We start from the raw sequence: 12,874 nt of genomic DNA, 5'->3' as shown, positions 1-12,874 counted from the left end.
GCAACAGGCATGCCGCGTAGCTCGCTGTTTCCATGGCAGCCAGGCCTTGGATACAGGCCACTGGTTGGTCTGCGCTGATTGATTTCAGCATCCGCGCTGTTGTTATGCTGCTCCAGCGCTCAGAATTGGGAGGGAAGGGAGGAACGGGCGGGGGGCGGGGGGTGGAGAGAAGACCTGCCTCCGTTTTCGGTACAAAGTGTTGCTAGGCACATCGGGCAGGTATGTAAACAAAAGAGACCAGTAGGAAAAATGAATAGAAAATATTAAACAAGTGTCGCCCCCGCCCCTGCGCTTAACCACCGAGCAGTTTATTAGAGATGAATCAAAGAGTTTTAATCCCACAAACAGGGGAAAGAAAAACAAAAACACAACACACAACATTTCGGATTATACAGAAAGAGCTTAAGAAGCAAATTGCTGCAAATAAGTCTGAAATAAAACAAAGAAAACAAACAGATAACCCACACCAACGATAAACAACATAATAAGAACAGCCGGGTGTGTTACGATGATAATTTAAGGCCGGTAAATCACAAACTTTATATAAACAAGATTGTTAACAGCCGTGTGCTTGTTTTCCACATAATAAACTACGTTTCGATATATAAAGATGTCAAAAACATGACAGAACAAACAGAAAACGGACAGGCGGGAATGAAGGAAACGCCCGTTAGCTCTCCGACTTGCACTGAAGGTCCATCTCGATCTCCAGGAGCCGCTGTCCTATTGTAACTGCCAGAGATTTGATCTGTTATAATAATAAAATAAAATATCAGAAAAATCAAGGTCCTAAACGCTCATCCTGCCCCTCTTTTCCCTTAATATCCTAATCTAGATGTATCCAATTCCCCAGATATTTCACCCCTACCCCGATTAAGAAGGGGTACATAACACACACCCATTCTGACATGTGTAATAGCCAACCGCTTCTTTTCACCTGTTAGAGCAGAATCGTACAACCACCTCCTTGTTTCTACACTCACTGTCCATTTTATCAGCTCCACTTTGTAGTTCTACAATTACTGACTGTAGTCCATCTGTTTCTCTGGTGGTGGATGATTCTCAGCACTGCAGTGACACTGACATGGTGGTGGTGTGTTAGTGTGTGTTGTGCTGGTATGAGTGGATCAGACACAGCAGTGCTGCTGGAGTTTTTAAACACCGTGTCCACTCACCGTCCACTCTATTAGACACTCCTACCTAGCTGGTCCACCTTGTAGATGTAAAGTCAGAGACGATCGCTCATCTATTGCTGCTGTTTGAGTCGGCCATCTCCACTGATCCACTCATACCAGCACAACACACACTATACTTCCTATACCGCCTCCTGTTTAAATCAAGCTCATACCAGTATTGGTCAGGTTTAAAAGTACCAGTAATTTTAATAGGCTGTTAAGTACCTGAAGTCCAACTGTTACAAGTGATTATAACAAAGATCTGAGCCGTCTGTTTACATTAAACCCAGAGGACGATTAAAATCATCATTTACTGATGGAATTTATTAAAGCTGTGAAAATAAATGGATAAATCTGCTGCCAACACGTGTTTCTCCCTGAGGATGAAATTCCTGAACAGAACCTAATGGCCCTTTGTTTGGTTTACAGTGTGGCCTCAAACAAAGAAGGCTGGACTGCCGGGAAGAGCGCCCTCTACAGTCTGGTCACAGTAATACAAAAATACAAAACATCTATTGTTTATATTTGTACAGTGAGGGTCCATATAAAAGAGGGCATTTCTTATTAATATGTTGGTGGCTTCAATATATGCACTCAGTCACAAAAAAATTAATATTCTGTTATTAATTAATTAATATGGTCATTTTAATACATTTAAAAACAGGAACAGTAAAAATGTGATCATTTAATATAATAACAGTTTAGATGATTACAATAAATAACAAGGTAAATTACAGATGACATTTTAAAATTATGTATTTGTATCTGGTTGCTTAGCACAATTATATAATCATAGTTTTTATATATTTTTCTCAGTTATATTTGAGAAAATAATAATATATAAACAATAAGGCATTATCCCAACTGGAAATAATGCTAAATAAGGCAAAAATGTCATAATTGTGACAGATATTAGTATATAAAGTTAAATTCTTACTCTAAAACAAGGTACTTTTATGCTTTTGGTTTTTTTGTTGTTGTTATTGTGGTCTCATCCACAGATCAACAGACACAAGTCGTGATGTTAGAGGGATGAATTTTATTACCCTTATATAATGAACCTGTCATATCATGTCACTACGCTGTGTTTACTTTGTGATGGTTGGCTGTACAGATGCCCTTTGTCTGGTGTTGCTGGGAGCAGACTGGTCCTTACCTGGCTTATCTGGAGCTCCACGTTGTCCTGGTATTCTAACGTCACTGGTCTTTCTTCCTGGTCCAGCGCTGCCACCTGCTGGTTAGGGGAGCCTAGAACATAACTGCACAAAAACAGGACAGGACAGCCTTCATACCATCATATATACAGTACATGTGTACACTACAGTACAATAAAATTATTTTACTGCACACTGTATGCTGCCCCTGGAGCCTAGAGGGTTTGGGGCCTTGCTCAGGGGCCCAACAGTGGCTGCTTGATATTGATTGATAGCGCGAAGCTCTACCCACTTATCTTCTACCCTCTCAAAACGACTGAGGGCTTAAGGCTTTACAAACCCGACAGTGCCCAGGAGTGGCAACTTAAAGGTAGTGGAGCTTGAACCAGCAACCATCTGATTGCTACTCCAGTACTTTGCTCACTAAGCCACCACTGCCCTTGTTTTTTCGCCCTAGTTAAAGGCATTACAGCATGAAAACAATAAGTGTATTAAATGAAAATGTGAGCCACAACTTCATAGTTTGTGAGCCACAAATGACCCACGGGCTCCTGACGTGTTGTAGGTTGAGGATGTAGATTGAATGGTAACTATTTTTCTCCTGTTTACATGGTCTGGATGAGCCACAAAGTCCAGCACACTAACCCTGAACATATGGTATATTTTATTAACAGCTATTAGAATATGTAAAGTGTTTTTTTTTGTTGTTGGTATATTGATGTACAACCATTAAAAAACAGACTGATATTATTTTCAAACATTGGTAAATACCTTTCAATATTTTCAACACTGAAGCAAAAGAGGGACCTCTTGTAGTCCAGGGACTTTGGGGTGGATGTGTACATGAGTCCGAGATTCGTGGAGCATCCGCGACAGGTGAGATTTACCACAAGGCTACAAGGGAAGACAAATAAGAGACAGATTTCAGTAACAAACGGCGTGAACAGACATCCAGAGGGATCAAGGATGAGTCTTTTTAAACTACAGTAGGACTGAATTAAGACTCTGAACATGTTAAGCTGAATGGCTGAATGAAAATCTTACCAGCCTTGTTCACTCTTTGTGCAGCAGACGAAAGGATCTTTGCCAATCGCGATGTTCTCGTTAACCCCTGAAAGAGAAATGAAGGTTAATACTAATAATCATACAGCCTGTTGGCACCGTTGCTGCATCCTGGTACCTAAAGATTAAATTTAACGTAAATGTATCGTCAAGTTCTAAACGTCTGAATTACTTAGCTGGTCCTGGACTGTGGGATGTTGCTTCCCTTGATGATCTCGCTCTATAAATCGCAGCGGGTTGCAAGAGCGCAGCAAAAGCAGTTATAATTGCATAAATGCAGCATTATTTAATTTTTAATTTGAAGACACAGTCCTCGGATCTTCCCTCATTGGCTATTTAATCAGGCATACCTACTGTACAGTGCCCTCACAAATACTGGCACCCTTGGAAGACATTATAACCTCTTTTAAATAAAACATACTCGTGAGAATGCTTTTAATTATTCCTACTTTTAAGAAAAAATGAACTTTTACTCCATTCCTAAATAAATAAGATTTTATTCCTTGATTTAAAATAGCCTGATGTAGGCGCCCAGGTGGCGCAGCGGGATATTCCGAGATTCTGAACTCCTCGGTTCAAAACCCGATGTTGCCACCGGTCGGCTGGGCGCCGTCTAGCGGGCATAATTGGCAGTGCCTGCGGCAGACACGTCTCTGCTAGGGCGGGATGACCGGACTACGTGGGTGGACCCCGATTAGCAGATAGAGAGGCGCCTGTGCAGAGAGCACGGGTGAAAAAGGGTTCCGCTAAGTGCTGCAAGCGGGTTGTAGGAGGCGTGAGCAGCAATATACCCACCTCGACTGCAATCAGGTAAAAAAAATCTCATGGAGGAAGATGATCAGCAATGAGCGAGTGTATGAGATGGCCAGAACAGAACCATATTAAGTCAGTACTTTGGGGTTTAACACATGACGATATTGAAGGCGGTGTTATGACAGGACTTGGATTGCATTATCAGGGGACATTCTGCTACAAGCCAGAAGAGACAGAAAGCATCGGAATACGCTGATCTGTGCAGGCAACCATCACAAAGCCATGACAGCATCATGACATGACATGACATATAATATAACATGGGTGCAGTTATCCAGCAGTAGGAGCTCAGTGGTTGAGGTACTGGACTAGTAATCAGAAGGTTGCCACTGTTGGGCCCCTGAGCAAGGCCCTTAATGCTTAATTGCTTAAATTGTATATCAGTGATTATTTTTAGTCGGTTTGAATAAAAGCTGCAAGGGTTAATAAATATATAAAGTAGTCACAGTGTTCCGTACAGTACAGTACAGTACATAGGGAGGCATTTTTATCTACAGTTGTACTTTTATAACGTTTTATTATTTGTAGAATGTAGAATACGTCTCTGTATTGTTTAAAACATGACATTTGACTCTAAGGAACTAAAAATAATGGTTAATATTGTTATTTATTGAATAATGTCATGCTGATGTGGTGTACGGAACACCGTTAAACAGCAGCAATGCTGATATTAACAGGGATACTCAGGTGTAATCTGCACACCGCCAACTAAATGAAGTGTTTTAATGAAAATAAAAACATAAATGAAGTAATAATATAAAAACACAGATTATAATTCGTACTCCTGAGCAGAATCTGATTGGTCTCGTCGTCGCTCCCGGCCCAGCACAGCGAGTCCCCGAGCGGCAGCTTACACTTCCCGCAGAGGAAAACAGCCGGAGCGTCGGCTTCTCCATCCTCCTCCACCTTAGTGCTGCCGTCCGCCACCTCCGAGGTCTCGTCTGAAACCACGTACGTGTCCTCGGCTCGGTTCATCTCCACCTTCCCCGCCATGAGCGCACAAACTCCGGGTTTGTTTACAGAACAGCTCCGCCGGTCGCTTCCACTTCCAACCGCGCGCGTTTATTCTTTCTCTCTGACTCAACAGTGACAGACGAGACTGTACAGCTGCACAGCGCCATCTACTGTACCAGAGCGCGAATTTCAACACATAAGCCCCCTGCTCCGGGTCGCGGTGGGTTCCGAAATACATCACGCAGGAGAGTGATACACTCAACGATAATTTACTCACATCTAGATGCTCTTCACAATAGCCTGTTTGTTTACCTTTTTTCTGCGACGCCCACAATTCCTGCTGTGTCACCTCTGTGCTAAATACATTATAAAACTCCCAAACCCATCACAAAGTCAGTGATGGCTGCCCCAGAGAACAATGTCCAGTCCCACAGCGGCCCTGACCAGGATAAAGCGAGTACTAAAAAGTCAGGGATGACACTGAAACACGTTTGAACAAGAACGTGTCCTTCTTAAAAATGAAATAACGGCCAATGTAAATTAAATAACCCAAAGATACAGTAAATGGTGATTATTTACTATCTGTATGCAGTGGTGAGGTGTGATTATTTAGTGGTTGTATACCCTGTCTCTATACAGTAGTGAGGTGTGATTGTTCAGTGGTTGTATACCCTGTCTCTATACAGTAGTGAGGTGTGATTGTTCAGTGGTTGTATACCCTTTCTCTATACAGTAGTGAGGTGTGATTGTTCAGTGGTTGTATACCCTGTCTCTATACAGTAGTGATGTGTGATTATTCAGTGGTTGTATACCCTTTCTCTATACAGTAGTGAGGTGTGATTGTTCAGTGGTTGTATACCCTGTCTCTATACAGTAGTGAGGTGTGATTATTCAGTGGTCGTATATCCTGGTGAATGCTGATTATTTACTGTCTGTTTACATTTGTGAGTAGTGATTAACTACAGGTTGAATGTTTTAGTGGGTGTAATTGTTTAGACGTTGTATGATTATTTGCTGTCTCTATACAGTGGTGAAGGGTGATTATTCAGTGGTTGTATACCCTGTCTCTATACAGTAGTGAGGGGTGATTATTCAGTGGTTGTTTACCCTGATATATGGTCATTATTTACAGATTGTAAACAGTTGTAAGTGGTGATTAATTACAGGTCGTATGTTCTGGTGAGGGGTGATTATTCAGTGGTTGTTTACCCTGGTGATGGATGAATATTTATTATTTTTTATTGATTATTAATTACAGGTTGTATATGTTCTGATGAAGGGGGATTATTTAGTGGTTGTATACCCTGTCTCTATACAGTAGTGAGAGGTGATTATTCAGTGGTTGTATACCCTGTGAGTAGTAATTATTCAGGGGTTGTATACCCTGTCTCTATACAGTAGTGAGGTGTGATTATTCAGTGGTTGTATACCCTGGTGAATGCTGATTATTTACTGTATCTATACAGTTGTGAGTGGTGATTAGTTACAGGTTGAATGTTTTAGTGAGTGTAATTGTTTATGTTCTGATGAGGTGATTATTCAGTGGTTGTATACCCTGTCTCTATACAGTAGTGATGTGTGATTATTCAGTGGTTGTATACCCTGTCTCTATACAGTGGTGAAGGGTGATTATTCAGTGATTGTATACCCTGGTGAATGATGAATATTTACTGGTTGTATACCGTCTCTATACAGGGTGATTATTCAGTGGTTGTATACCCCGGTGGGCGGTACCCAGGTTGCTGTATGCTTATTCTCCCGCCTGACAGCAGCCTATAGGAATGTGAGGGACTCAGGGAGGGCCACGCCCCCTCCGGTCCTCACCGACACCACCTCAGATCTTATAAAGTTTATAACATACAGGAGCGGCGGTGAGGAACATGAACTGAATCACTGAGCTGAAGCTCTGAAGATAAAAAGCCTCTAATATTAAACCTGGATCAGTCTGAGGAAGAACTTTATGCGACTCTTTTCACTTGTTGCGCACTTGTTATTTCCTCCTGCTGGGTCCGAGTTCCTGAGGAACATGTGTCCTAGTGTCAGGGGCGGGTGGTCAGTCTAACCATGCACCTCTGACCGACTGGAATGTAGGTGAGCAAACATCTGGACATACGAACAGCTGTCAAAGTGCATGACATAGCGTATTTTATTCTAACAGGAGTTCCGGGAACATTCCCCGTCTTCAGGGCTTTAGCGGAGCTTTGATGGAAAGGCTGAGCTGCTGATCATGGTCGCGGTGGAGACGGGGACCTTCTGCACTTCTCACAGAGCTGGTTGCCTCTTCCACACTGTCTGCTGCTGCTGTCTCCTCCTGCTGTGGAGCCCAGAGATGGACGGTCTCTCCGACTTCTCGAGTCAGTACAACCAACAAAACTGCTCATTATTAATGTTCCGTTATTAATGATATCAGTTGTGCTATCGACCAGCCGGGTGCCTGCACAGACACGATTGGCTGAGTGTTATTGGCAGACGATTGAAAGAAGGTCCTCATGCTTATCCATTTTAAGGACAAAAGGACCTTCTGGCATGTTATCAGTTATCTGTCATAGTGTGAGAAGCATCACTGCAGCGTGGATGAAGCATATGTTGGGATTTAATGTTCTTAATAAATCAGGCATAAATCTGAGTAAAATAAATGCTAAGTGCTTGAAAATGCTCATATCCACTGTTACTTATTATTATGGACTTATTATTAATATTATTATTAATACTTATTATTATGAACTTATTATTATGAACTTATTATTATGAACTTATTATTAATATTATTATTAATACTTATTATTATGAACTTATTATTATGAACTTATTATTAATATTATTATTAATACTTATTATTATGAATTTCGTAGCTTATTTGTTCAGGATAATCAACAGTCACTCGGCGCGTGCTCGTGATGGTCAAGTGTTGCTGCTCTTGTGTCCACGCCACTCCACGATCTCCATGCGGTCTGCCTTCTACGGACATCACAACCCTCCCTCAGACTGCACGGCACCCACAGCGCTGCAGGTGAGAAATGACCATCACAAATCAATACTTACTGCATTGTGAAACCTGTAAAGTGTGGTGGAGGGAGTTAGTTCCAGTAAAAGAAATCTCAAAGCTACAGCGTACTAAGACATTTTGGACAATTGTATGCTTTTTAACTCAACAGTTTGGGGAAGGACTGTCTGTTTCAGCATGATGGTGCCCCAGTGCACAAAGTCCATAACGTGTGGCTTTGACTTTGACTGGTCTGCACAAAGTCTTGACTTCAACTCCATCGAACACCTTTGGAATGAACTAGAATGGAGATTGCGAGCTAGAGCCTGTCCACAGTCACGCTCCAAAATCTTGTAGAAAGCTGTTATAGCTGCAAGAAGGGGAAAAACTCCATATAAACACCTACAGATTTAGAACAGGACGTCATAAAAGCTCCTGTAGGTACAATGTGTAGGCGTCTCCATACTTTTGCCCTTATAGTGTATCTATATGACATTGATCTAAATCCTTATGGTAACCAAGTCTACAGAAAAGAAAAGGATTGTCCTGTTTTAAACAGAAGATGTTGTCTGAGTGTCAGGGCAGGAGAAGCTGTCAGGTCCTGGTCCATCACCGTCTGTTTGGAGAAGACCCCTGTCCTGACACCCTCAAACATCTGTACGTGTCATACAGCTGCAAACCCAGTAAGTACGTCACCCACAGATTCTCAGATGTTTTATATTAAACATATGAAAGTAATACAGGGGCATTCGGGTGGCACAGAGGTAGAATACACTATACTACTAGTGCTGAGATCTGGGGATCCAGGCGTCGAATCTCAGTGGTGCTGAGGTGGCCGAAACAGCCTAGCTGTTGGGAGGTGCACTTATAAGTGCGCTCTCAGTGCAGGTCCCAAGCCCGAGTAGAAACAGGAAAGTTGTGCCAGGAACTGTGTAAAAACTGTTCCAAGTCTGGTATTAGGACCAGATCATCCGATGCAAACCCCTAAATATGGGCGCAGCTGAAAGAAGAACTTAAATAGATCACAGTTTATCACATCCATATCACCACTGTGAGAACATAGTTAATAGAACGTCTTTATTGGTCATGTATACAAATACACGTGTACAGTACAACATAATTCTTTTTTCTTTATTTGCATATCCCAGTGTGTTTTAAGAAGCAGGGGACAGGGTTAAGGGCCTTGCTCAAGGGCCCGACAGTGGCTGCATGGCAAAACCGAGATTCGAACTATCAGCCAGTTCTCTACATTTAATAGATCACAACCTGGCTTGATTTCAACCAGCTTACCCACTAAACCTTGCTAATAAAGTCGAGCAGTCATTTTAAATAAGGTTCCAAAGTCTTCAGGACCCCACCCAAATGGGGGGTGAATACTTTTCTTTGTTTTTACAGCTGTGTGTGCATTGTGTTCTTCTCCTGTTAGCCGAGCACAGGAACAGGACGCGATGTGAGGGAGATCGGATGCTCCTTCACTGCAGGTATCCCAAGTTGTTGAACATCTACTCTGCAGTTTACGGTAGAGAACCGGAGCAGAGAGAAGTTTGTCCGACCGAAGAAGAACAACGACCACCTCCCTATGGTGAGATTTACTATATTAATCCCAGATTTCTGAGGGTTAGGCTTCATCAGCTTCATGTCGGTACCATGTACAATACTGTCAGTCATGGTCAGGGATGCAGGGGGTCAGATTTATTAGGTGGGAAGGACAGGTTGCCAGTCCATCACAAGATGTTTACACACACTTAGGGAAAGTGTCTTTTTGGACTTGTGGGAGGAAACCCAGACAGACACAGGGAGAACATGCAAACTTCACACATGTGATGGATCAGCATCCTGCCTAGTGATCCTATGGAAACACCACCCTAATGTGACCCTGACCAGGGTAAAGCGGTGGTAAAACGTCTAAATGAAATGAAAAGATGGTTAATATTTTGCTGCTCTACTGAACTAGTAAACAGAAGGTTGCTGGGTCAAACCCCACCTTTGCCAGGTTGCCTTAACTCCTAATCGTTTAGACTACATGCTGTAAGTCGCTCTGGATAAAAGTGCTTATTCATTTGTATAATTATGTGTGTGTAACAGAGTGTTTATATCATGGCGCTTTGGATGCAGTGAGAAGTAAATGTTACGGAAAGCAGCGGTGTTTTCTCTCTGTGGACGATCAGCATTTTAGAAACCCCTGTCCTCCCGGAGCAAAGAAGTACCTCACGGTTCTTTATTCATGCGGTATGTACTCAGCCTACAGCTCATCTGTACGTTTATTGTTCTGTAGTGTGGGAAAGTCGAGTCGCCTGGCTTATCCATACATTTTCTTCCTGAACTGCGATGACATCATTAAGCGAGAGAACGTACGAGCGGAGAAAGTTATCCGCATACAGATTCCGTCACCTTCCTGTAGGACTTCCTGCGATTGGTCTGAACGCCAGGCTTTTGTTTCTGATCGGCATTGAGTGGTTTTAGGAAAGGAAGCAGGATTTACTCATCGGTCTCGGGAGATGCTTTGTGTTTTGTTTTCGTGCTGAAGGTGGAGACGTTCCACTTAGATATTGTGTTTTTAACATTCCAGTGTGTGAGTGGTTCTGATAGGTTACTTCTAAAATATTCTATATGCCCGCCTTCCCCAACAATCACCACCTTCTCTGTGGATTTGATTATGTTTTCCGAATCTCAGGCGTCCACTGGGGATGTGGTCGAAACATCCTAGCCATTGAAAGGTGCACTTGACCTGTCAGTGCGCTCTCAGTGCAGGTCCCAAGCCCTGATAGAAATAGCAGGGTTGCGTCAGGAAGGAGGGCATCTGTGATCTGTTCGAAAGCCTGGCTCTCTCTCTACACAGACGCATTTTACGCATCCTACACTCCCGAGAAGAGGGCGTGTCTAAATTCTTAGATCCCTTAAAATGCTCCTACTGAGGCGCCTTAATTCTGAGTGATGATCTGACTGAATGACGAGGGAGCGTCCGACGCCTCCTCAGCGCTGAGGGCAATCCCAGCATTCAGTGCGGCACGACTTTTCTCACCAAAAACTACAAACGTGGCGGACGGATAAAATACGGAGCAACCAACGGAGTTCTTTTCACATGTAAAAAAATTCTTGTTGACGTTTAATCTGTATAAAGGTGTAATTATGTAAGTGTGGTTTATTTGTAAACTGGGGCATCAGGGACGGTTTAACCGTTTTGGGCACACGGAGGGAGACGTTAGCTGACGTGCAAGCAGGTTGTGCCGCCTCAGCCTGTTGGTTTGAAAGGCCCGAGGCTAACTGTGTTAGCTTAGTAAGCTAAAAATGCGTCGAAATAATCAGACTTATGAGCTCCAGGTCTGATTAGAATCCTCTCTGCTGAGGCAGCTGCCCAGGTAGGCAGTAGGCAGCTCACTAGGTTTTCAAACAGACCCACTGATTTTATCCCACCTTCCAAAGACACATCAGCAGGTGAATTGGCTAATTTGAATAAGTCTGGGACCTTGTCCAGGCTGTATAACCCTTTTGTAGCCGGGATTCTGGGATAGGTGCCGTACGAACACTGATCTAGGTGAAGCAGCCACGGAAAAAATACATTTACCTCCACCGGCGTTTACATACACTTGTAAAAAAACGTGTGCGTCATGGCCAGGGATGTCAGTGATGGATGGATCGGCGTCCTGTCCAGGATAAAGCCTTGGTTCACTACAGTAGTGTTGACTAGTATTCCTACCAGTGTTTATGATTTATACATAATTTACACCTTTTACCCTTTTCTACTCACAGTTCCACAGACTTTATTTAAACAAGCTGACCCTGATCTTTTCAAAACCACCCCAATTCCACACGAGACCACCGAGGCAGGTACGAACACGCAGCAACATTAACGAGTCGATTTTGCTCGTTATGGTGTTAATTAATCTGCACGATTAGTTTTTATTTTAATAAATAAATAAATTTTGTATTCCTAGAGGACCAACCACAGGTCAGAGATTCCAGATTGCCGGAACAGAGAGCAGTGATCGTGAGCAACTCTCTTATGGCGTTCGTCTTCATAAAAGGTTTTTTTTATTTATTTTTTTACCCTTTTACTTGAAGCTTGTAGGAACAGTCGCTAGAAGGTTTTGAGTACGTTTTACTTTGCAGAACATCCCGAGATGGCTGGACTGCTGTTCATCTCCAGCGTGTGCCTAGGACTGCTCGTCGTCCTGCTAGCCATCTCGACCAGGCTGACCTGCACCGGGCGACCTAAAGCTTTAAACTGTCTACGCAACACCAAGGCCGACGAGAAACCAGACACTGAGGACGAAGACGACGACAACAGCGAAGATGATGAGGATGAATCCGAGCCACTGATGGACAGGTCCTTGATGTCGGAACAAGGCGGGAAGGTGTACCATTGGGAGGACGTGGAGTACACCACCGAGGCAGCCGAGCTGATGGAGAGGCTGGAACGACGGGACCTGATCATCCAGGAGATCAGAATGAACGCGTACCTTAACGGGAACTCCTACTCTCTGCGCTGATGGTCCACCAGCTCCGACGGCTAAACAAAACCGTGACCACTGTGTGGTCTTTAAACTGATTTTTTCACTTGTGCACCTTAAACTTTTTATTTTATAAGTTTATTATTAAAATAAGTTATTCATAATAATAATTTAATCCTAGTATTTTAGATATTGACTTCCTATGTATTTACACGACTTCTACGAACCCGGGGTAGACCAGAGTGCCAACACCAGCTTTAAAGACACAAACCCGACTCCTTG

At 43.0% G+C, this 12,874-nt stretch overlaps 2 protein-coding genes across 3 annotated transcripts; one reads left to right on the top strand and one right to left on the bottom strand.

The window, feature by feature from the left end:
- Positions 1 to 287: 287 nt before the first annotated feature.
- Positions 288 to 5,270, bottom strand: mis18a (MIS18 kinetochore protein A). Its single transcript, XM_063014350.1, has 5 exons — positions 4,987 to 5,270; positions 3,374 to 3,440; positions 3,101 to 3,223; positions 2,332 to 2,434; positions 288 to 748 (listed from the first exon to the last, which is right to left on the bottom strand). The coding sequence occupies exons 1-5, from the start codon at positions 5,195 to 5,197 to the stop codon at positions 671 to 673; spliced, it is 582 nt and encodes a 193-aa protein (XP_062870420.1). The 5' UTR covers positions 5,198 to 5,270; the 3' UTR covers positions 288 to 670.
- A 1,961-nt stretch (positions 5,271 to 7,231) lies between these two features.
- On the top strand, positions 7,232 to 12,805 carry eva1c (eva-1 homolog C (C. elegans)). Of its 2 annotated transcripts, XM_063014032.1 has the most exons (9): positions 7,232 to 7,245; positions 7,317 to 7,512; positions 8,011 to 8,168; positions 8,701 to 8,824; positions 9,568 to 9,723; positions 10,227 to 10,370; positions 11,892 to 11,969; positions 12,077 to 12,166; positions 12,252 to 12,805. In XM_063014032.1, the coding sequence occupies exons 2-9, from the start codon at positions 7,386 to 7,388 to the stop codon at positions 12,629 to 12,631; spliced, it is 1,257 nt and encodes a 418-aa protein (XP_062870102.1). In that variant the 5' UTR covers positions 7,232 to 7,245; positions 7,317 to 7,385; the 3' UTR covers positions 12,632 to 12,805. The 2 variants fall into 2 exon arrangements, with proteins under 2 accessions (XP_062870102.1, XP_062870103.1); XM_063014033.1 differs by lacking the exon at positions 7,232 to 7,245 and having other exon boundaries at positions 7,424 to 7,512; positions 9,537 to 9,723.
- The last annotated feature ends 69 nt before the right edge of the window (positions 12,806 to 12,874 follow it).

Source organism: Trichomycterus rosablanca, chromosome 18 (assembly GCF_030014385.1).
Source record: "Trichomycterus rosablanca isolate fTriRos1 chromosome 18, fTriRos1.hap1, whole genome shotgun sequence".
NCBI lineage: Eukaryota > Metazoa > Chordata > Actinopteri > Siluriformes > Trichomycteridae > Trichomycterus > Trichomycterus rosablanca.
This window is presented reverse-complemented; position numbering and strand designations above follow the sequence as displayed.